The following is a 25,965-nucleotide window of genomic DNA, read 5'->3' as shown; positions in this document are numbered from 1 at the left end:
TTCACAGCAGACATTTGGACTGCTAGTAGAAGCGCAGGTGTTAAAGGACATTAGACGGGACTCCATCTTTTTTAATTGAATTCAGTCATCATTCATTTCACGATTAAAACCTGCTCTTGTCCTACTATGACATGTCTGTGAAAAAAGCCTCAGTTGTGTAAAATACAGACAGATTTTTCACTATCTTGATATTTTCAAACCAAAGCAAAATGAAAGAAGAACTATTCCAAAGTTCAGGGGCAAAGACAGTAACTTAACTTAAGTTAGTTAGTTTAATATTTTAATTTAATTTCATGAAACATAACTTTATTTCGGGTATTCGACCATGTGAGCACAAGACAGGGCCACACGATTACAGGACACAGTTGATATTGTACTTTAGCAGTTTCCAAATATACCAAAAAATTAACTGACACACAGCAGCGAAACCGGGGCCTTCTGAGGCCTCTGGAGGTCTCATGTCCATGTGGCAGTTGCCCAATGTACCCTGTTGGTAATCAAGGTTATGTGATAAAGCAGAAATATACTTTAATTGCTTGTTACTAATCGGGCAAAGCAGGCAACTTCACAGACTGCCAAAGCCTCAAACTCACTGCATGTCAATTCTTTTTTTGCTTAATTTAATTAATTGCACAATCATTTTTAAACCACTGAAGTGCTAAATGTCAACGAAGGTGGACTGGCTACATATTCTTAAGTATGGTGGTGTTTATTATAACTACCACAATATAACTTTCTTAAGGCAGACATTTTAACACAAGTGAAATTGATCATTTCATTTAACATAACATCGATGGCTTAGTTCTAATAAGTCCCTGTAAGCTTTTCCAGTGAGCCAGCATGCACAATACCGTGTCTGAAATACACCTAAAAAGTCTAGGGGCCCAACATGGTTTGCCAATGGGCCCCCTAACAGGTTCATCTGGCCCTGCTTGTTACAGCTTTATTTACAACGAGGCAGGCTCAATACTCTCGACAGAACTTGCAGAACGTTCAATAATGTCAGACAGAATGTTGGAGAGTAAAATGAGCAGAGTGTAACTCTACTTTGGGGACAGTTTTCACATGCACAACAGTCGGTTGCAGACGCGTAGGCTGGAAGAACCCTCAACCAGCGAACCACCCAGCGCTCCCCCGAGCTCGGCGCTGATTGGCCGGGATTGTGTAAAGGCGGAAGTCTACAGAACAAGGGGATTCCCCGAGGGAAGTTCCCAACTCAACAAGGCTATGTAAAACATACACTGCCATATCCTCTCCGGCGCTTCGTAACTTTGCATCGGAAGATTTGGCGAGACGACGCTGCGATTGGTGTCAAACCCCATAAGTTCGACTTTAACAGTTACGCGAATGAAGGTAAGAGGACACTCACTCACTGGCAACGAGGACAACCGGTCTGTGGAAGTCGTTGCTCGGTCGCTTTTATCCGCCACCGGTTGAATGAGCTCTGGCCAACCGGTCTAATGCGGTTGAAGGAATACGGAACTGTGAGGATTAGGTTTTGAATGACACTTTAAAGTGCTTCCCTGCTGTGCCTCGGTAGTTCAGCTTTGATGCAGTGTATTTACTGTGGTTTCATGCAGGAGCTGTTGGTGCGACAGTGTGTTGAAGATTGATCAGTAATTGATGAGCAGCTCTGGGTGAGACTGACATCAGCCTCTTTCTTGTTTTGCATCATCTCAATATGTTAACCGTTACAAAAGTAAGTATGCTGCTGTAAATGTTGTTTGAAAGTCTGTGCTGACACTGGACAAGAACAGGCACACATGTATCTTATTTAGGTCAGTGGTCTTAAATTGTGCAACAAATTGCAAATGCATTGAGTAACTTCATTTATTTTTTTGTCATTTGTTTTCAATGACTCAGTTGCTCGTCAAAGCTCATTTCGTACAGAACTAGAACAAGGCGTTGTTCAATGCAATTTTGCTTTTGCACTTAAAATCAATAAAGTCAACAATCTTTGGTTAATAATAGACAGAGATTAAGAAGTATGTTTTGTTATTGCATCAGTGTCTTACATAAATCGATCAAATCATTGAACATCACTTAAAAGGAGTTGTTGAGTTATTTGTATTATTATTTTTAAAGTGTGTGAAGACAAGTTGACGGTGTGTAGAAACATTATGTCACAAGCGAAAAGGCTCACGAACTCCATGCTTTTTTTTTTTCACGAGTCCCAAAAAAAAGTGCCGTCTTTATTTTATGGTTTTAAAAAACTAACATCGTGATCTCACTTCCAGGGCTAATGTCTGCTGTGTCAGGGATGATTGTGGAGCACACGGCATGGAAAGGAACATCGGAGACCAGCTCAATAAAGCTTTTGAAGCTTATCGACAGGTCTCCATCGAAAAGGACAATGCTAAAAAAGAGCTGCAACACATGGTAACGACATGTGGAGAAAAACTTTCTCAAAGTTTGAGGGAAATGCGCCAAACTTCACCGATATAGTAAAAATAAAATGTCACAGAGGAGCTTGCTAAGTGTGTTTACTCATTTTATTTTTGTTGACAGTCTGACAGCAAGAAATCAGTTTTGAAAACATGACTGTCATGTCTATACGTATATGAAAATGTGACGCAGACGCGTTGCATAGATCAGATTGCGGATATTGGTGCTAAAAATAACAGAAACCTCATTTTTACAGAGTGACTATTATGAGCGATACACTCAAAAACTTCAAAAGCAGATAGATGACCAACAGCAGTTGATTTCAAAACTTGAAGCTAAGTTATCAGCAACAAGGCAACCAAAAGGTCAGTGAGACGTGCCGGATGATCTCTCTGTTTTTATGCCGACAAGATGATTTACACTTTTATTGCATTGCTTTCTGGGCATTGATATTGGATTGTAATACATTTTACTGAACTTGTTTCCTCATTGCCTCCTGGTCAAAGTGTTAATCCTAACTTTTGGTTTCTTAGGAGAGATGAAATGTGAGCCTTGCAACCATCTCCTTGATGGGGCCAGCGCTTATAAGAAAATACAGTACCTGGTATGTTCGCTGTGCTGCACTGTGCTCTTTTTTTTTTATGTCTACACGATGGGAAACCTGCAATACGATGCCTGCAGAACTGGTTTTTCTTTATTGTCACATTTGAGAATACACATGGGCATATACCTACAGCTTCCTCTCACTGACAATCGCACGTTGATTGTACTTCTGCTGGATGTTGTTGCACTTGTGTCAACACAGATGTTTAGGGAACACATATCAATATAGCAGTAACTATAAGTCTCAGAATACGGTTGATCCATATGTGATTCATACTGTCTGATAACGTTTGAGCACTGCTTTAGTGACTGTAAGGTCTCAGCATCATCCTTTAAATTAGTCGGTCTGCAATTTTTTTTTCTTCTTTTTTCAGTTTTTAACCATTGTTGAGAAATTCGCTCCTGGTTCGTGTTTCCATTCGCTTGTCTTCCAAAGGTTCAAGCGATCCAGGAAACTAAGATGACATTGCTGCTGTAATAGCGTCCACCCTTTATTTCCCTCCACACAAGGTGTATCCACGTTTACTTCACCAGATGGTGCTAGAGGATAATGTCGCTTGCACAGTTCAGCAGCTTGAGCTTTATTGTTCATTATTTAATGGGACAGAAAATATTTTCCACTAATAAATGTCAATTTGTGATGTGTAAATCAAATTGCAGACACATGAACAATATGCCCTTGGATAATTGTTGCTGATGATCGTTATAAATGTGTATATGTGTCTTTTTACAGGAGAATACGGGCACTGTTGCTTCTAATATGCCAGTCAACAGCAGCGTTGACTAGTATGTCTCTAAGACCTTTTTTATATCTCTAAAAATCATGGACATTACAGTTAAAGAATGGATTTTTTTTTGTCTCACTCTTTATTCATTTGTTTGTCAGTCAGGACATGCTGACTGCGTTTGAAGCAATTCAAGGGAAATTCCGGCAGATTCGCTCTCTTACCAGAAGACAAAAAGATCACCTAAAAAGGTTCCATGGAGGAAACGATGCATCAAACGGTAATATTAATATTTACCAAATATTAACGCCGCCGCGTCTTCAAGGCCTGGACCTAAATCCACTTGTTTTCTTTCTTCAATTACTTAAAAGAAAATGTGCTTTAATTGAAACAGGTTTGTATATGTCATATCAACTTATGACTTAACTTGCTTTTGAATTGTTCTTTGAGTTAATTAGGTAGCGACACCTTAAAACGAGGACTGTGCTTGAATGCCTTGTTGTTCTTGTGATCCATAGCTGGCCACCGCTGTTTAAGGAAGTGGTCGAAAAATACGTTTAATAATTCCACTGACAAATGCATAACGTTGGCTCTGGATACTAGCTGTATAATTAATAATGGATAATAATAATTTATACAACAATAAATATAAAGTGTAATGGAAATATTTATTTTCTCTCTCTTTGTATTTATACAGTTGCATATATAGTTACATATATATATATATATATATATATATATATATATATATGTATGTTTATGTGTGTGTTTTTATGTGTACATATATATTTCTCAATATATGCAACTTCAAATGTCAATGTCAAATGCCCAATTGTCTTTAAAGCCAGCGCCAGAATACGTCAACATGGTGACCAAGACCGAAAAACTGTGTAAAATCTCATGTTTGTCTGCCGTCTGACAGATCAGTGGTTCTCCATGCCCATCCAGTGCACAGACCGTGCAGCAGAGGCAGAGAGACCCTTTTGCTCAGCGCTCGGGTCAGCAGTGGATATCCCGCCCATGTCCCTGGCGTCTCGTGGCGCCAGCCCCGAGGACAGGGACTTAGAAGACTCTCTCACCAAACTCAGTGTCAAATTCCCGCCCTCTGCGGACAGTGAATATGACTTTCTGAACAGTGCTCCAGAGAGACACGTGCCCACCAAGCGGCCTCTCGGTACGGTCCCCTCCACATTGACAGAAGAGGAGTCCGTGGAACTGCCCATGGCTTTTGTCTACCCTCCGTCCCTCACCCACTCAACATCATCTTCGCTCTCCCAGAAGAGCGTGCGGGGACCCCAGCAGGTGAGAATCACAGGAGAAAGTCTGAGAAAACTAGTAGCAAATGATCAGTCTCTGATTGGTCTTCGCTAACGGAGGAGTGAAACCGTGTGAAGTCCATAAAAAAAAAGAAAAAATCCCCTTGGCTTAATTTGAAACGTATTACTGTGTAATGTGTGCTGATTCTTTTTTTTACTTAAGCATGGATGCTCCGGTTATATTTGGCATCTTTGCTGGAAAGTGTGAGCCAGATGGAAGCACATTACAGTGTCTGAATCTAATGAAACAAGAAAGGTGGTTAAGTGGGATTTATATTTGCTGATGTGTATAAATGTCTAATAAAAAAATTGTGAATGACATGGAGTAAGATCTTAAAGTTGGTTTAACAGTTTTTCATAGCAGGATTCTTTCCTTAGATGACATCAACACGGGCATTTATAATAGGCGAGGCTCGTGTGAAGGTGTGGTTGAACACATAAATAGCAAGATAATTAAACACTTGAGAATAGCTTTTTGCGTTTATTGTTGTGGGGTATTTGTTCAGACTATTGTGTTGACATGTTCTTGTGTTCCTTAAAGCAACAAATACTGCAGCTTGAAGTCCAAGCGGTCCGGCATGCTTTAATAGAGTGAGTGTAAGGGTTGTTAAGACTATGAATAATATATTGTTTTCTTTGGTTCATCCTGCTCTGCAGCCTCTCTGGAGCCCTGAGCTGTGTGATGCAGCTGACGTGGGGACAGAGCTGGCGACGCCTCAGCGCAGCAGTCCTGATAAATGTGCTTTCTGCCACGCTGTGGTTCCTCAGGACCGAATGAACGGCCACCTCTACTCGCATTTCTCTCCTAAAAATGAAGCCGACAATTGACAGTGAAGGCAGAGACTGACGGGTCCTGGGCCACAACTACTCCAATACTTACTGTATTCATGGTCTAATCCTGCCTGCCACGAAGAACATGCGCTGTACTGGATTTGAAATGACACTGCAATAAGACTTGAATCCATTTATTTAATATTGAAGAATTGAATGGTACACTTTATGCCCATTATATTTTTCTAATATCACGCTGAGATTTAACTCTAGTACAAGTGACGACAATGCATAACATGGTATGTGTACGTATGTATATATATGTATGTATGTATGTGTATATATATATATATACACATATATATATATATATATATATATATATATATATATATATATATATATATATATATATATATATGTGTATGTATATGTGTATATATATATATATATATGTGTATGTATATGTGTATATATATATATATATGTGTATATATATGTATATGTGTATATATATGTGTATATATATGTATATGTATATGTATATGTATATATATATATGTATATGTGTGTATATATATATATATATATATGAGCAAATAAAGCAAACATTTAATCTTTACATTTTTCTTTATCATTTTCAACATTGAAACATAAAACAGGTTGGGTACTCTAAAGTGCATCAATACATAAAGATATAAGGTGGACAAGATGTGTATTCATTAACTTTCACCCCGCAACATCTTTATACATTATTTTAAAACATTTTTATTAATAATATTACAATTATATTTTAAAAGAAACATGTTTTGCTTTGTAAATTTCCAATAAATCATTTTTAAATCGGACTTTTTAGACTAAATAAAACATTTTACATTCACAGCAAGATTTTATACCTCAGAACAACAACGTGTCACGTATTATAGTTGCCAACAATATTCATCAAACCACTCAAACGTTTGCGATTTACATGTTGATTAGCACCATTTTCACGAGCACTATATTCCATTGGTTCTTCCATGTTGTGTACTTCAACCAGGATTATTTGAAACAGCTGTATGTTATTCTTGGTGCAGAGTTGGGAATAGTACCAACTTACAAATTATTTTCAAAGCTATTATGCCATGTACTCATTAAGTGTCGACACAGATGGCAACACATACCATTAGGCACAAGCTCATTGTTAAATCAGATTCCCAATTACCTTGCTATTTGTGTAGTTATGGTTTTACCGAAGACAATATTATGTATTGTGTATTGAGAGGCACATTTATTTTGAAGGGTGTTATTTGACGTTTTTTTTCTCCATTAATGCTCCGCAAAGTATTTAAATGAGACATTCCAGGTGTACCAGCTTCAAATGTCATTATATGCTCATATTGATTCATCAATTAGTTAATGGTTATGGAAAAATATGGCAGTTCTTACAAATTGTTAAAGAGACTGAACAGTGAAATGCAGGTAATTGTAATTTTGGAATGGAACAGATGGTATTTCAATCACTGACATATTTTACAGTATGTACACAACCTAATGTTTGACTTTTCTAAACGGCAGCATCAGCTTTTGACTTATGCAGTATTTATTCACACATTTGCAAACAATTGCAGTGGTTTTCACCATTCAGACTGACAAACAAACGGGCACACTGTGTGTTGGAACACTGCGCTGTGCAGAGAGGACCTTGCAGCCCTTCAGCTATGGGCTGGTAACACTTGTGCTGGGTAGATGAGCTGGTGTGAAGACTGCAAACAACCTTTTTAATAACTATATTATGACCATATATCCCTTTCCAAAATAAAATACTGCTTAATAGACTGATTGCATCAACCGTAACTGATTTTGCACTGCCCATTTCACTGTGTTTCATAAGGATGCAGTGATGTAGTAATGCTACAAACTATTCCAAACTAGTGAGTCATTAGACTAAGATAAAGGAGCGCTGCTAAAATACAACACGTTTATTCTCCTTTTTTTTTTTGGCAAATACATATCCCTAATGATCCTATCTGGTTAATCTGCGAAGAGTCGAACATTGTGCAGCCTGCATGCTTTTCTCTCTGGGATCATGAACAGCTGCTTGCTCATAATTATGTTGTCATTCGTTGTTATTTGGAAGAGGAAACTCGTACTGACAGCTAGGGTGTGTGTGAGTGTGCGTGTGTGTGTATTTCCGTACACTGTATATTTACACACTTGTGTACAGTCTATTTAAGCTCTAAGGCATTATTATTACTGTCATTTCGAGTAGAATATGAGATGTTTGGGCCATATTTCTCCTTGGGATATTTGCTACCAGCGGCAGTAGGATTGACATAGATTTAAGAGCTGGTACAAAAAATGAAAGAGGACAAAAAAAAAGGAGAAGGATATGGATTGAGACGGAGAAGTAGCAGGCTGATTACAAGGTGTCAAAATTGCCAGGAGCAAGAAGGTGAAAGCAATCAGGAGTGAGAAGAGTGCAGCATTCGTGAGGGGCAACTAATTATCCATCTCATTTGTGGAGAGAAGCATTTGAGGCAGCTCTAGCCCACTGAATGGTGACAGATTGGTGCGGAGGAGAGGGGAGGTGTTAGAACAATGGAGCCCAGCTCACCATCATTACTGCATGCTAATCAGCAGTGCTTCTGCACCACCAGTCGATACTGCAGAGAGTTCGGGGAGACAGGGAAGTCACGGGTTTCAGGGGACCGCAGTCATTTTAAAGCAGATACGAGAGGGTCCAAACAGCACACGTGTAGTTGTTGGCAATCACTTGAGCTTGTAAGTTATCCTTTGCAGAGACTGATCTCTGTGGCCTGCGTTATCAGCGTGTACTTGAAAGACGAGGTACTGCCACTGGAGTGTTTTTCAAGTGGATTGAGTGGAGTAATAGGTCACCATAGTGTAATAAATAATATGCATACAGTAATGTCATTAAAAGTTTAAATTTTCAGATTGTAGAGATACATTTAGAATTATGATAATGAACAATGACAATAAAAATAACATGAACAGGCTATATAAACAGGAATCAGGTGTTACATTTTTAGTTAATATATTTTAGAAAGACGTACTCTGCGTTCGAATACCCATACTACCACTATACCATACTATTTAGTGTGCCAGAAAGAGATTTAGTAAGTCTCAATGCGCATCAGATATATGTGCAAAAGGGTCAAAGTTCAAGCTGCAATTGCATGACCAAGTAGAATGTCCCAAATGAAATGCATACTGTATGCCACAAGACGTTCTTTGTAAGGGCAGCTGTACTAAAAGTAAAAAGAAAAAGCATGCAATTTGGAACAGTGATTGGTTCAAAAAATACAAATCAGATCAGATTATTTCATGAGATACAATATGCATATAACAAAGCTATTTTGCCTGCATGCAGCACATCTCTGAGGGTGTCGCCAGCATTGTTAGTTGTAATCAGCTGGGTTCAGACTGGGTTAAAGACTCATGTAGGGCTGCAAGCAGGGCTGCTTAAAGATGGATGATGCATCTGTGCATTTCGGCAATGAAAAACTACACTCAGGCTGTGAAATAGTAACACTTTTTATTAACCACAGTCCGAAAAATGATACTTATCAAATGGCAAAGTTTGCAATGTCGAGTGTTGATAAACAGAAAGCCCAATTACATTAAAAGTGCAATTCATAATCCACTTGCAGAAAAGAGTAGCCCCAAAAATCTAACATTGGAACCCGTTATCACTACCAAACTGCTTGACAGGCCTTTTGACTTATGCTGGAAAACAACTACTATTCATTTCTGATGCTTCCGATGAAGCTTTGTTCCCATAATGGTTGTACACACAGCTGTAAAGCAGGCCTATCAAATGTTCTATTTTTAAGTAGTCATTTTTTTAAAGTATAAATCTACTGAAATGTAACATGGCTACAATCATTTATCTGTCTTGTTGTATTGTTAAAAGTAGCTTTCACCAGTGTTTATTCTTTCTTCCTGTTTTACACCGATTGACAGTTTATCTACTTTATTTAATATACTGTATTATACAGTAATTCTTCCTTTACAATTACCTTCTATAATTCTGGTATTCCTAAAGTCATCACACCTGTCTACGTATGTATGTATAATATTTAGACTAAAATAATTTGACTCTATGAATGAAGATCTTAATTGGCCACTAAATGGATTATCGTAGACAATAGACATATGCACCATTCCACAAAGTCATTGTTGTCATTTTCATTACCCGTCTAAATATTTAAACAAGGGTTATCAGATTGTGCCATTGCCAAAAGATGTAACACCAGTGGGGGAAAAAAGAGGAGATTGTTAAAGGGTTTAATCAAATCATAAAACAAAACAGAGAGATAGCAAGTGGATTAAGGTCACCTGACTAGAATGCCCTCTTCACATCAATGTCATGATGATAATTAACAACTTTGGAGGGAAGCATATTCAACTGCCTGTGCACTGGTCACCGTTGGCATGCGAGACTGCCAACTCTCATGGCGTTGCGAGCTCAGAGTATCACCTCACAGTTGTCTTGCCATGCGTTGGGCTCCTCGTGCTCTCTGTGCAGCAGTGGTGGAGCTGGCTTTGTCTTCGATTAAATGTGTTGAAGCCATCGCTGCCTGTGCAAAGTCTCAAAACAGCCTCCCCTCTCTGTTTCAGTGCTGGTCTGAGAGCCCTGATTTCTGGAGCAGAGATTTGGCAGTCACCGCAAGTGATGACAGAGGCAGTGGTGAGATCGCACCCAGAACCCCAAAGGAGGCTCACACTTGAGGCGGACGGGAGGCTCTTTCAATACACAGAACACACAAGCGCTGATCAGTGGAGTCTGATGATGACATTGTTCTGAAAATCAAGTTGTTCATCTTCACACAGCAAAGACTTCTTTTACATGTTTACTTGTGGAGGATGGGGGTGTTGGACATGTGTAAACTTCTGAACTTTTTGAAGACACTTGGCTGCCAATTTGAAATAACTGTACGACTGCAAGTCTAGCTCTCAAGATGTCATCCTCCTGTTATCTCATTGTCGCTGTTAAATCAGTGTCGGTTGTTTTTTCCTCTTGACACATGGGGGTGGGATGGAGCCTGACGATGTTTGCGGAATGGCAACTTGCAATTCAGGGATTAAGGCAGCATGAAAGAATCCATTCTCGGTTTAATGACCTAGCCTTGCTGGGCGAGGACGACAGGGAACATGCTCTTGACTTGTACTGAATTTGCCAATTAACACCTCCAATAACAGGCTGCCTCTGAACATCACCATTGTGGAGAGAGGAGGAGCAAGTCTCATGCACTTTGTTTTTCAGCCTCTGATCCTGTAATGATAAGGTCTGTGATTTCCTCATACGCTCAGAATTATTTCGCCTTATACACTGCTTGCAATGGCTTTAAGATAAATCCCCCCTTCACGAGCTGTGCAGTCACTGACTGGCAATGATGTCGCTGGAAATATTTTATTTTTCCACGTGCTGCTTGGATCCTTATGTAGTTATTGGACATTCTATTTTTCGCACATGTCCATATGGCCATGTGCAGCTTCAATTAGACACATGGCTGGTATCTAAGATACACCGTGCTTATTTGGCTTCGTCCCTTCTTATTGTTAGACATGAAAATACAAAACAACAGCGCTGTCCTCAATAGATATAGCTTAAAAGATCTGTCCAGCTCAAATAAGGTTCCCCATTCTAGTCACCCCTCTGGTTTCACACATGCTTATCAGACTCCCAAACAACACCTAGTACAGGTGTGAATATCAAAATCCCCAGTGATAATCACAGTGGGTACTCGTGTGTTGTCTTCGGAGTCCTCTTACATGCAGCTTTGCATTCGGGCTGAGATGCTGCTGGCTAACAGCGACTGCAGAAACACCTTTGGCGAAGTGTAAGGTGGACTTCCTTACACCAAATGTGCTTAATGACTGAAAAACCGGCGCCCAGATCTAATTGAAAAAAGCGTTTAAGTGTACAGTAGCTGGTTATTGTCCAGTACAATCACACCATAACAGTACTTTCGCAATTCATTAGCAGGTACTTTAATAAGAATATACAATTATTGAAATAAGGCTGCATAATTGATAGCAGTTCACACCATAGGGAAAGTGCAGTGATCCATCTAATGATAGTAATAAAGTGTAGTGAATTTCGCAGAAAGAAGTTAACACTTGAGGTGTGAGCTGTGCATGGTTGTGACGACAAAGACCTCGTCCTCACACTTTGTCAACATAACAGATACAAACACTGCAAAGATGTTCGTTATATTCATGTCAGTGGGACTGAAGAGCTCCACAATATCCCTCCTCGAGGTCAGCAGATCACAGCGCTCGTGCCCGCACGCTGACCACCTTTGTGTCACGAGTAGACGGATATGAGCCCTTGTAAGAGATGCGACATACAAATCAATTCATTTATTCAGTGTTAAGAAACCATCTGGCTTGATTAGAGCTGAAAGTCATCCTGGCAGACCAGTTTCCTGACTGACACCTCATAGAATTAGTGGGAGGCCAGCTTCACTTACCGTCTTTGCTCAGCTCAGTATGTCTTATCATCTCGCTGTACTCTATTCGAGCTGAGCCGAAAAGCCTTCAACAAGCTCCATTTACCTCAAGTCTTTGTTCCGGTGTTAAACAGATTCAGCATATCTGGGTTGTTGTTTATTAGTCTTAGATAGTGAGATATAACACTTTCTGTGCGCTCTTTGTGGAAGCTGTGAAAATGGCACGCCATATGTAATACACTTGCTTGCTGATGGTCTTGCCAATTCCCCCAAGATCAGTCATTCCAGTGCCAGCGCTCACACTTTCTCTTTGTCCTTGTGATTCGATTGAGCTTTGTGGATTGGATGGCTTTATTTTTGATGCTGTGTCTGGTGTGTTTAGTTGTTGATTTGATGTCACTCGCGACCCAGTTAAAATAACCATTTGAACCGGAAACATACGGTGTTCACGTATACTACCAAGCACAGTGATTTGAATCAGTCAAAGATAGTTAAAGCACTGATACAGGATGAGTACACATAGTAAACAGGAACGCAAGTGGGAGACAGGTAGATAAACCAAAGCATGCTCCTGCTCCTACCAATGTTTTTTTTCCTTTCTCTTCTAATTCTGCACAAAACAAATTGGCTGCATATTCTGTTCACACCTTTAGTAACCTGGGGACAGCAAGCTCAATTCTCCCTTGTCATATCTGTGACAACAACCTGCAAAGTGCTCCCAGTGCCCTAATCTGCGAGGTAGAGACCTGCTGCTGCTGCATGTAGATGTTGTTTTCTTCTTCCTTAGCTGCTCGTCCCTGTGTTTTTTTATTTTTTACGTTTACACACCCACCACAATCACACAAGGTAAAAGAGAATATGCGAGTGTCTCACAGGCCACCTTTTTTCTTCTTCTCGAAAACATGGTAGCGCTCAGTCGAAGGCAATAAAGGCATACTGATGGTGTTTGATTTAGAAATGGCAGTCAGACCATGATTTTAGCATCAACAGATGGCCAGTAGATTGGTTTAAATGAGTAACACCACTGCCTGTTTTAGAGTTGGCTCAAGTAGTAGAGTAGTGTACTACTGTCTTATCGTATCTCCTGGTGTGAATGATGATGTCACCATGATAGATGCTACTCAAGTGGGATCAGACCTACTCAGTGATGCCTGTAGAGACCAGCTCTGGGAGATCCCTGTCTGGCTGCATTATTCAACAATACTCCTTACCTCTCCCAGGGAAAAGGGACTGTTGAATATTTGAAAGATACAGTTTGATTTTTTATTTAAGTGTATAGATTGAAATGCGAGAGGGGAGGGGGGGGGGGGAATAGAGATAGTGCCAGTCGGTGCAGCCTGGATGGTCACCAAGGCAATTTGCCGAGTTTTTCTAACTGATCTACGGGACTTCTTGGCCGTCTCACGAGGGGAACGTTTTGGAAAAGTGGGCTTCTTCGAGCGCCTTTTGACGGTGACTACAAGCTGACAGGTCATTGATCATTTCAGTCTCGTAATTATTGCCACCGAGTAGTTGAGAATTTAATCAAACCTTCTTGCACAGAGCTCTTCAGTCACCTGGGTGTCTTGAATGGATATCATTTCATGGCTGTACCAGCTGCTACTCACATTGCACCATGCAGAACATTTCTAGAGCTCAAACTGTCACTTAACATTTCTCTATATGATATTCAGAGTATTCATATGGCAGCAAACAACTATTTGTAATGCATAATGATAAAACATGAGGATGCCCTTCCAGTGGAGAAACATGGTAAAGTCCCTTGCATACTTGCTTCGTGTTGGTGCCGTTAGCACTGTTAGGAAAATTAGCTGCGAGCTGCCGGCTCATGTAAAAATGATTAAAAGGTTCCGAGTCTCCTCTGGACTCATGGGCTGTTTTGTTAAATTGAATGTATCAATATTTCAGTTGCAACATAAGAACGGAAATCTGCTCATTGATAACGCACCAGACATTGTGTCAGACAGTGTTAGCCTATTTTCAGAACGGCAGCGTAAAAAAAAAAACATGGCTGCAGAACCACTGCTCAGGTCCCGACGAGCCAAGCTGAGTATCGATCCATCTGGCTCCGAAGACACTGTCATGTCACCTTTGCATTTAAGTGTTATCTTGTCAGCTTCAAATGATCTAGCTGTCAGATCTGGAAAAAACCGGCCTGTGTGATGTTGCTTTGTCTCTAATGTCCAGCTGTTGCTACAACAGTCTGTACCGGCAACCTATTTAAATCCAGTGTTCAGACCGTGTTTTGTACATGTCGAGATTTATATCTCCGTTGATCTGGACGTTTATGTGTTTAAAATTTCCACGTGATTGTGTGTATTTTTAGAATGTTGATTCTCAGCTTCAGGCAGTTATTGTCTTCATATTTCCTTGATGTCACCCACTCCTTCAGATAATTAAAAATGACATTGAATGTTATCAGAAGCTCAAGCCGAGTGCAAATTGCCTTAAGTTCCTTCACTGCAGATACAACTGACGGTAAAAGGCTTGGAATCCAGCTTCGTGGTGAAAGGGCACGAAGCCTTTTAACCAAGGTGTGGTAACAGGGTGAAAATTTGAAAGCAAATTCTCTCGCTGCTAATGTAGCACACATCACCCCTAATGATAACACACCCACTGCATTGCGCTCACAGCACTAATTTTCATGTTTTCACTGACATCCGCAGCAAACGTTTTCGTCGCCCTATGATTAATCTTCTCCTTTATTCTCCTTCTTCTTTCCTCATGCACAAATCAGTGTCCAACGTCTAATTCAGTCCCAGTGTAGCGGCTTCATTTCCTGGTCATTTAAAACGTGGCTCTTGGAGATACTGCGGGCTGGAAAATGGTCGGGCTGCTGTAAGGGCACCATGTAGGACACCAGCCAGCAGTTCACACTTGTTGGAACACACTAGAGAGGCTGTGGAGATGGATTCTTTCTTGATTTTACGGTACTGTCTGTATTTCTCATCTTTTTAATCAGCGTGAAATGGTGGCACAGTGTGATATATTATGTTCTGTATGCCATTCCTGAAACATGAGATGTCGTGTTACACTTCTGCAGCTGTATGGATTGAGCATATATTTCTATAGCTAAAAAGCTAAATGGATCACAACATTTATTACCGTTGGTAAAGTTCGTCAAGAAAAATAAACTGTTTTCCACGTGTTTGTTTGTGACAGCGAGATGTGAGCGGTGGAGACATAAATCATGTCACATTTATTTTTCCTCTCAACTTGGAACATGGTTCTCTTCCCTGTAGAATTCAGAACTGATCATTAACCTTTCCTTTAGTTCCTTCCCTTGCCTGGTCACATTTCCTCTCTATTTGGTTCCTGGCCCCATATGCCACTTTCCTATTTCCTGCCTGCAGACAGCAGGGAGTAGCTCTATTATCACCTTCCTAGAGCTGTCTTTGAATGTGAGAGGCAATTCCATTTCACTCAGCCATGGGGAGGAGGAGGAGGAGGAGGAAGAGGAGGAGGGGGAAAAAACACACCATAGAAATTGGTTTAAGGTTACTTCTTATAGCCGAATAGGACTATGTTGTATTGGCTTACATTGCCTGGATTTAAGGATTATAAGATGCTCAGTCTGTTGAGAAGGTGCAGGTTTTTGTGGAATAGTTCCAAATCAGAGCAAAGGTTAAGTGCGGTGTATCATGTCTGGTTGATGTGTGAACACTTAGAAGTCATCTTTTGCAATATTAACAATCCTAAAGCAGCTATATTACAGTGCTGTGAAGCTGTGCTAAACATATCTAGGATGTCTCCAAAGCGTTCATTCTCCAGTGTGTTCTCTCCATTTTGCGAACATTTTACTCGAAGTCTGTGTTATTTCTGGACTTCTGTAAGTCTCATAGCAGCTTTTTATCAGCCTCTAGTTCTTTGGAATGGTAGGGGCTCTTGACAATATTGCTCCTGGATAAATTCAACATGAGTTACGTAGAGTGATAATCTGTGGGCCTCTCTTTTCACACTGCATTCCCAATGAGCTGTGTGTTGGCCTGGTGTTGTTGCCTGTGATTTTAATGAAGATTATTCTTGTAACACGACAGTCGCCTGTTTGCTCCTATTCTTCCCCCAAAATATTTCCTCTTCAAACTGAGAATGTGTGTTCTTTTGAGGGATATGTGCAGCATTTGTGTTTTTTTGAAAAGTGTTTTTGTTGAAGGTCAATCACCTTCGCGGATATAATTAAAGATATTTAGGTACCACATTTTTGCCGTTGATTCATCATATAACAGGCTTCTGAGTCATTAATAATTAGTACTTGTTTTCATCCTGTCTGAGCAATGCAGGCTCGCATCAAAAGGGGCAAAGCTTCAGTTACTGGATTGGAGCCTTCTGTTTTCTATTGTTCGGCTTTAGGCTGATGGTGCTCGGGGAAACCTCAGAGGATCCTCAAAGGAGTAAGTGCACACTTCATGGCACGGCTACTCTTAAAATGGAACTGATGTTTTATAAATAATTTCAAAGTTACAAACATCAGCCTTACAATCACAGCGATTCAATGATATTCATTTGGCATAAGTCAGTTTCATTTCTGTGTGCTTTTCATCAGAAATGGCTTAAAAAGTAGAGTTAGTCTGAATTTTTTATGCCATGGGTTTACTGGGGACAGTGGCCATGTTCTTCACTTGCAGACGTCTGACAGTGCATGGCAGCAGAAATAACAAAATGGTCACAAACCCCAGCTGCACTCCCCGGGTCACACAGGCTCTTTAAAATGTAAAGGGACTAGCAACAAACCAAACAGTTGATAACGGGTCAGTAGCAGGTGATAAAAGAAGTTTTCGGTATTAGCCCTTCCACTAACTTTGTGATTCCTGACATTATATCCTCTCCGTTTGTTTAGCCAAATAATACACACCAGAGAGCACGCGGCAGTTGTAGGCATTACTCTCTAAGGGTGTGTACTACCCAGAGGATTACAATATTTCACAAGTGCTACTTTGCTCCAGAATTGGTATGAGACAAAATTCACACATTTATAATTATGCATTCATTTTTTACATTCTGTCATCTGTATTAACCTTATTCTATTTTTTTAAGTGTGTGTGTGTGGGGGGGTGGGATCAATTTAGCAGCATGGATAGCTCATGCATTCTCCCATATAATCGTACTATCCATGTGTTAATTGCCACAACTGACAGGAATCGAAAGACGGACGATAAAAATGACTAATAATGACATCTGCTTTACCCTCTGCCTTATTCTGGAGAAAGATAAATGTGGCACGAGAATATTTTATGGCACATTGATCATCTTTCACATGGGACTGAGTTTATAACCTTGCAACAAATATTGGATCACAATACAAAAACAATGCAATTACTTCAATTTGAATGGTATCGTGGTGAGATCATAAGACAATAACTGTGAATGAACAGAACATTTCTGTTAGTGCAAACTAACAGTGTGACTTTGTTCACCTATAATAAGAAAGCAATTGGAGATTAAATAGTTCATAAGAGAGATAAATTGCGAGATTTTTAGTCATATATATTACATTATTATAATAATATATTATAGAGATATCATCTCTGTTTTCCTACATTGTTCTCTGCTCTAGATAAAGAAGCACATGTATAAATATTTGTTTTGCGTGTATAATCTCTAGAGTGCATGGCTCAGGTATGGTATTGGCACACAAGCCATGTCACTTGTATTTCCGCTGAACATCACAATCACCTGTCCTGTGGGTAATTTGCTGTGAGGTTTGTGGTAAAGAATCACGGTTGGGTCTGGACATCAATAATGAGCAGGTGTAGGAGTGCACTTCTGCCCAGACGTGTGTCATGGTGTGTCCAGGGAGCACGGCTAATAAGGGTTTAAAAGCCACAACTGTCCACTCCGCCCCTTAACAGGCCTCCAGCTGTCTTTCTGTCAGAAAGCACCCTGATTCCCTCTGACAGAGCAGATCACTGATGGCAAGAAACCACAGGGGGGGGGAGTCAACAAAGTACAAAGCACCACCAATGCTAGTTAATTAAAGACTTAAGGTAAATACAGGTTTTGTCTTGTTTTTTTAATTATTTTTTTACAAAAAATCAAAGACCCTTGAAGAAAAGAAGAAATACTTCACTTTGATTTATTGATGGAAATTGCAATGTGACGTCTGGCAAACAACATATAAATAACTTAAAGGCCATCTTAAATGCATTCCCATGAAATTTTTAGTGCCGCTGTAATATAAGACACTACCTGTCATGAATCCCAAATAACCTTGGCTCTATCCTCTTAGTTCAGCCCAGTGTGCCTCATCCCTTATTACTGGCCTGACAAGGAAATGTTTACCCATCCGACAAGAGACAAGCCATTTCATAGTCGGAAAAAGCAATTTCACCTGACTGGAGGAGCACACGATGTCCCCATATCCTCGCTGGCTATAATTTTGTTGTCATTTTGTGTGCTGTGATCATATCATTGAAGTGACAGTGCTGGGCATTAGGTAAAGTCCCTAAGCCGGTGCTCACTTTCAGGCTTTTTCTCTCCTTGTCATTCACATTGATTAGATTACACCCAGGTGGCAAGCAGCTTCCTTTGGCACAACTATGAAAAATGGTGATACAGCGGCTTGAAGAAAAAGCATGTTGTTTTATGCTCAACTGAACATTGTTAACCAGAACTGTTTTTTGAGGGGAAAGTATTTTTTATAATTATATGTTTTTTGGATTTTCACAGATTATTGAGGGATTATTCTAAAGGAGATCTTTCAAATAGGTTCATTGCAATTGAGTTTAATTTTTTCATACTGTGCCTGCATTGACACATTGTAGATGCATATATGCACTTATTAGAATTAAATCTAAAAGTATGACAATGACAAAGTAGAATGAGCATAAATACTTTTCATAGAGACCCATTGCATTTAGCTCATCTGGTCAATGGTGGGTTTGAGCAAGGCAAGGGGAAGAGATCCTAATCTACACTGTGCTACCTCCCGGAGGGACAAGGCTGGCCAGGCAAACCAAATCAGCGCCCCCCCCCCCCCCCCCCCCCTCCTCTTTGGTTATGTCCACTTGCTGGATGAGCCAATAGAAAGAAAGGACTTGGTCTGATAAACAGGCACCAGAGCACCTGGGGAAACAAACGTAGCTGCTGCACGGGTGATTCAACAATTGGTTTGTTCAGGGGAAAAGAAGCAAGCCCATTTTGCTTATTAAAGATCAGTGATGGAAGTGAACCATAATCCTGTAATGAGGAGAGCAGAGAGTGGCCTCTTTTGCGTGGGCACAGACAAGCCTGTGCTTGCATGTTTCACAGGAATAGATAGCTGGACCATATAGCTATATACTGTAATGACCCGTCTAGTTAGCTTCAGAGATTCAGTTCCTTAGAGATACAAACTTGTAGATGCACCAGTGATACAGGCCTTGATTGGTCTTCTCTCATCCTTGTCTGGTTGTGGGTTAAAGACACTGCAGTAGAGCTAAACCAAAAGTTAATCAGTAAAGTCAAAATGATCAGTTTTTGATGTCGTAGTCAGTGATGTTGTACATTATATTGATAGGAGTTTCTCATTTTATGTCTACAGCACACACACACACACACACACACACACACACACACACACACACACACACACACACACACACACACACACACACACACACACAAACACACAAATTATGCAGTGGAACACATCTCCATAAAAAAATGTCCAGTGTTGATTTAGCATCTATAGTTCATCAGGGATGCATTGAATTTCATTATTGTTTATTTGTATACTGTGGATAATTTCAGTATTAAACACATTATAAGTACGATTAAATAACCCCCCCTAGTGATGAGTAGAAGTGTCACAATAATAATATGTTAGTCACAATATGTTTACAATATTCTTGCTAGAAGATATTATGTGTTACAGTATATTAACTAATTGAATGTATTAAACCATAAAAGTATAGTCACTAAAGGTATTAAAACACTGAGAATAGTTTGAGGGTCAGACAGGGATTCTGAGTGGGACATGCAGCAAATGGAGGATGTGGTCAGTGGGGAGGACAAGCTGACCAGAGGTGGAGTCAAGACAGATGTTTTGCAAGGAGCAAAGATGTTTCGCTGAAGGATCGATAATGGGAGGGGACAGAATTCGAATGGAGTCAATCACTGATCAATGGAGGATCAGTCACACGTTTTATGACATATAAGAGACTGTTCTGGAGAGAATTCCTCAGACCACATCCGCTCTCGTTATTCAGTACCTGAATTCAGACCTGTGAGTGAGATGCGTGCGTGTGGTCTCTGTTCTCGAGAACATTACTATTGCTAGTTAATTCCGTTTGTAAGTGAACTTTGTGTAGTACATTAAATATTGTTTCATTTTGAAACCGGATCCAGTTCCGTTTTTCTGATGCGCGTGTGCAGTAGGAAGCTTGAAGCAGAAATCTCCCTGCAGCCTGCTGAAGCCTCGCATCCTTCTGTTTTAAACCCTAACAATACCGAATGAACCATAAATGTATAAATCCAGTGCAATTTTCAAAAAGGCCTTTCAATATAACATATAGAATAAACAGTGCGTCCAACGCAGTTTGTGTTAAAACGTAGAAATGACAGTGTTAGTAAGTTAAGCAGGAAGGTGTTTATATCGGTTACAGTTGCTCTGAGACTGTAGCCATTCTAATATTTCATTTTATCTCATGACAACATCAGCAAAATATTCCTGACAAAGTTGCATTACACTGCAGTGGAGAGTTCAGGTTTTGGGCTGAAGGAAACAAGAATGATTTTTTTGTGGTTTCACGTGATATTTTCAGTTTTATTGTCTATGTACTTCAACCAAACAGATGGGCAGTTCTCTCAGAGATCTGCATCCTGGGCTGACATCAAATATGATCTGTGACTTAATATGAGGTAATGAGCCTCGACAGTAACTTTTTATTTGAATCGAGCAACATCAAAATTATTCCAGCATATCTGCGATTTTCCTTTACTTTCTGTGAGATGTATTTTCCGCCGCAGCCATGTTATCAGTCCACTGGTTCATAACTTTAAGGCATCAGCACTGGGACTCATAAACACATCTTCAGTGGGACGCCATGATTTCACGCTATACCACAAACATTTTAAGACATCAGATGCACTGCCTGTCATGGACTGTCATTTTTGGCGTGTTAATAATACATCTTGGCTTCTTCGGCAGACATACTTTGGCACTCACAGCGCATAAATAGGTAAATAACGCGGATAAATAGGTAAATAACGCAGCTGACTATCTTTATAACCCTTATACTTTCATCTTTTTGTTTTGTTTTTCTTGCTCATATTCGTCAACAGAAACATGTCGGAATTCAAATATTTTAATAAAATATAGGCCCATGTCACACTAAAAAAACAATCACTTTGTTCACAGCGCTTCTCAGATTGTCCTAATTAAGAGCTGTCTAATTAAATTAAAGCCTCGAGTTAACCAATGGCAACGCTTGTTTCATTAGCTAAGCGGGGAGAGTGATGGAAAGAAAATCCTTCCTGATTGCAGGATGCTAATTTGCTGCCTTCGCCACAAGTCATAGCAAGGCGTTTTAGTGTTAGATTAGGAAAGGCGCGTGCAAAAGCTTGCGATAGTGAGCAAATAGTGGCTTCTCGTTGAGCTATGCAGGTCGAGAATTCCATCTCGCCAGCGAGTGATCTCTCCAAGAAATTTATGAATGTGGGCAGTGGCTTTTCGAGCTCCGATGGATCAGAGCTTTCGTTGCAGGACCATCCTATTATATCTGCAAGTGACAACCTGGAGAGAAGTTCACCTCTGAAAAAAAACTCCAGGGAGATGACGAATCAGTCAGAGGCAGACAATTTTCCTGACTCCAAGGACGCATCGGGGGACGTCCAGAGGGGCAAACTCTCTCCTGGTCTTCACGGAGTCTCTGACATCCGTCATAATTTCGATGGATCGGCAGGAGAAAGGTGCATCTTTTCTCCATCTACCCAGCCGCAGTCAGTCTCAGCAGCTCCCAGTGCCATGTTCCCTTACCCGACCCAGCATGGACCAGCGCACCCGGCTTTTTCTATTGGAAGTCCCAGCCGTTATATGGCCCATCATCCGGTCATAACTAACGGAGCTTACAACAGCCTTCTGACCAACACTTCTCCTCAAGGCTACCCGACAGCGGGCTACCCTTACGCGCAACAGTATGGACACACTTACCAAGGAGGGGCTTTTTACCAGTTCTCCACGGCGCAGGCAGGACTGGTTCCCGGGAAAGCGCAGGTGTATCTGTGCAACAGGGCCCTGTGGCTGAAGTTTCACAGGCACCAAACGGAGATGATCATCACAAAGCAAGGACGGTAAGTGCACGTATACGGGCTTGCCCGACCTGCAGAATTTCTGAGCTATCATTGAGAAGCTTTTAGTTTAAAAGTGATGCGTATTAACATCGAATCACTATTTCCCTACACATAAAAAGACGAACGGATTCAATGCCAAAAAGGTCGAAATCTCGCCTCATTTTTGTGCTTTTGTTTTTGTTATGAGAGGCGGTTTATTAATCTGTCTTCCTTTATTTCCCACAGACGAATGTTCCCATTTTTAAGCTTCAACATTTCTGGCCTTGACCCAACTGCTCACTACAATATATTTGTGGATGTAATACTTGCTGATCCAAATCACTGGCGATTTCAAGGAGGCAAGTGGGTGCCATGTGGAAAAGCAGACACAAATGTAACAGGTAATTTGTCCCGACATGTATTGCAATTAACATTATGAATTCCACAGTATAACTTTATTTTTATATATTTTGACCACAGTATGTTTAGAATTTAAAATCCAGGCAAACGAATTTATTTTATATGATATTATATAAATATAGTTCGTGTTTTAATTCTTTGTATTTCTGCGTATTCTTTTTAGGAAATAGGGTTTATATGCACCCAGACTCACCAAATACCGGAGCGCACTGGATGCGCCAGGAAATATCATTTGGGAAGCTAAAGCTTACAAACAACAAAGGTGCATCAAACAACACAGGACAGGTAATGCATCATCATACCCAATGCTTTAATTACAAATCGATTTTGGATTATTTTGGATTAACAGCAGATGGAAAAATGCAATGATTTTTGTTTGTTGCATTTAGCCTTATTATTATTTTTCATCTGGAGGGGTTTACTGCCTTACTGGTATCATCTTTCTAGCGCAACAACATGTGACACGTTGTTACAATAATCATTAAAAAAATATATAATCGAGTTAAAACAGTTAAGCGTTCTGTTTTAACCATCTATTCAAAGTTTGAAGCCGAGTTTCTGATGTGCGTCTTGAATCTCCAGATGGTGGTTCTCCAGTCTCTCCACAAGTACCAGCCCAGGCTCCATGTGGTGGAAGTAAACGAGGATGGGACGGAGGACACCAGCCAACCAGGACGAGTCCAGACTTTCACCTTCACAGAAACGCAATTCATCGCCGTCACGGCTTACCAGAATACCGATGTACGACCACTTCTTAATTCACACAACACTGCAAATTACTCCCAAGCAACCCTTATTCATTTTAACAAATTAAATATTGTTTAAAAAAAGAAAAATGATTCAAGTTATTGTACTTATTTATGCTGTAACAAATTAGAACCACATGGATTATAATACAATCAAGAAAATGAAAAAAAATTATATTATTCCTGAATTTGACGCAGTCCGCTTGTTTCCAAACACGCTGTTTTTCTAATCGATATATTCTTTTTCCACAGATTACACAACTCAAAATCGATCACAATCCGTTTGCCAAAGGATTTCGGGACAACTATGACACGTACGTTTTTATTTTATTCTTAGGATGTTTTGACTTTTATTCGATTGTAATTGCGTTAACCTCTGTGTTTAATGACATGTGGGGGTTAGGATTGTCATCATATTAAAACACTTAAATGCACTATAATTCTGCTGATTATTGTTTTCAGTTGATGTCCAAATTAGAGGGGCTTATAAGATTTTAAAAATGAATGAAATAAATAAAAAATAAAGAAGAAACATTTCAACAGCTGAAGCAATGCATTTTCAATTGAACAGACAACATTTCATGTGAAGTCTTGAAAACAATTTACAGTATCCAAAAATTCGTTAGAATTGTTCGGTTAATCATTGATGACGTACATTTCTCGTTCATGTCAGTTCTTCTTGTTTTGCTGAAAATAACAAGCGAATATTGACCCGTAAAATTCAGAAGTAAAGAAACTGAACAAAGGGACATATTTGTGACGACGCAACGTTGCATTGGCATAAAGCAGCATGTCTATTTGGAAACACTCCACTTGCGTAACGATTAGGTTTGAAGGCATAAGTGGTTTAAAATCATAACATTGTCTCTAGAATGGCAGATTTCCCCACGTATGATAATCTAATTGTACATTTCTTTGATTTCTAGAGAACCAGCACATTTGAGTCACTGAATTGTTCCTCTGTTTTTCTCTCCATCTTTTCAGTGTCTACACAGGCTGCGACATCGACCGCCTAACTCCATCACCGGGTGACTCTCCGCGTTCACAGATCGTGCCGGGTGCGAGATATGCCATGCCTAGCTCTTTCCTGCAGGACCAATTTGTCAGCACTTATGCCAAATCTCGCTTTCACCCTGGCGTGGGGACTGGTCCTGGCATGGAGCGCAGCGTCCCACTCGGCAACAGCTTGCTGTCCCCGCAGCAAACCGACGAGTCCACTGTTGCCACCCCCCCGCAGCGATGGTTTGTCACCCCTGCCAACAACCGACTGGACTTTGCTGCCTCGGCATACGACGCCGCTGATTTCGCCGGTAACGCGGCCACCTTGCTGTCCTACGCAGCGGCCGGAGTGAAGGCTCTTCCCCTGCCGACTGCAGGCTGCTCCAGCCGGCCTCTTGGCTATTACGCAGACCCGTCCGGCTGGGGAGGACGCACACCGCCGCAGTACTGTGGTGTAAACAGCAAATCCAGCTCGGTCTTTTCCTGCTGGCCCGCTAACTCTATCGGTGGCAGAGCGGGCACTAACTACCTGGTCGAGGAGGGAGACTCCATCACGACGGAGAGGTCGCCGCTCGGCGGCTCGGACGAGACCAAACCCAAAGACATGACATCCGAGTCGAGCTGGATAGAGACGCCGTCCTCCATTAAGTCAATTGATTCGAGCGATTCTGGTATCTTTGAACAGGCCAAAAGGAGAAGAATCTCACCTTCTGCCACGCCAGTTTCAGAGACAGTGTCCCCGTTGAAATCTGAGCTGCTGGCACCGAGAGAGTGTGAGAAAAACTGTACAAAGGACATTGGTTATTACAGTTTCTATCCTCACAGTTAAAACAATAGAACACTGAATCTATCTATCTATCTATCTATCTATCTATCTATCTATCTATCTATCTATCTATCTATCTATCTATCTATCTATCTATCTATCTATCTATCTATCTATCTATCTATCTATCTATCTATCTATCTATCTATCTATCTATCTATCTATCGATCGATCGATCGATCTATCTATCTATCTATCTATCTATCTATCTATCTATCTATCTATCTATCTATCTATCTATCTATCTATCCATCCTTCCATCTATCTGTTAATCAATAAAAAAAAAAGAAGAACTGACACCTCCACAGTTAATGGCCAAAGTGTAAATTCTTCCATTGCTTGGGCGCCTTGTTTCCAGAAAAACACTGTAATTGTGAAAATAATGTACATAATATTGAGCATTTGGTGATAGTGATTGAATGTACACAGAATAGATTAAATCCGACGAAATAGTGTTTTAAAAAACTC

General features: G+C 40.3%; 2 protein-coding genes across 6 annotated transcripts; both read left to right on the top strand.

Annotated features, from left to right (window-relative positions):
• The first annotated feature begins 1,220 nt into the window (after nucleotides 1–1,220).
• Nucleotides 1,221–6,088, top strand: tank (TRAF family member-associated NFKB activator). Of its 5 annotated transcripts, none has more exons than XM_079276543.1 (9): nucleotides 1,221–1,353; nucleotides 1,581–1,637; nucleotides 2,238–2,379; nucleotides 2,642–2,750; nucleotides 2,919–2,989; nucleotides 3,722–3,774; nucleotides 3,875–3,993; nucleotides 4,636–5,015; nucleotides 5,687–6,088. In XM_079276543.1, exons 2-9 carry the CDS (start codon nucleotides 1,624–1,626, stop codon nucleotides 5,855–5,857), a joined length of 1,059 nt encoding a protein of 352 aa, XP_079132669.1. In that variant the 5' UTR covers nucleotides 1,221–1,353; nucleotides 1,581–1,623; the 3' UTR covers nucleotides 5,858–6,088. The 5 variants fall into 5 exon arrangements, with proteins under 5 accessions (XP_079132669.1, XP_079132670.1, XP_079132668.1 ...); XM_079276544.1 differs by having other exon boundaries at nucleotides 1,581–1,699; XM_079276542.1 differs by having other exon boundaries at nucleotides 1,257–1,484.
• Nucleotides 6,089–21,835: 15,747 nt separating this feature from the next.
• tbr1b (T-box brain transcription factor 1b) lies at nucleotides 21,836–25,500 on the top strand (the record flags this gene model as incomplete). Its single annotated transcript, XM_079276518.1, has 6 exons — nucleotides 21,836–22,527; nucleotides 22,753–22,907; nucleotides 23,090–23,211; nucleotides 23,509–23,667; nucleotides 23,925–23,986; nucleotides 24,657–25,500. 6 exons carry the CDS (start codon nucleotides 21,836–21,838, stop codon nucleotides 25,498–25,500), a joined length of 2,034 nt encoding a protein of 677 aa, XP_079132644.1.
• Between the last annotated feature and the right edge of the window lie 465 nt (nucleotides 25,501–25,965).

Source organism: Melanostigma gelatinosum (genome assembly GCF_949748355.1).
Source record: "Melanostigma gelatinosum genome assembly, chromosome: 10".
In the NCBI taxonomy this organism is placed as follows: domain Eukaryota; kingdom Metazoa; phylum Chordata; class Actinopteri; order Perciformes; family Zoarcidae; genus Melanostigma; species Melanostigma gelatinosum.
The sequence above is the reverse complement of the archived record's forward strand: the minus strand, read 5'-3'. Positions and strand labels throughout refer to the sequence as shown.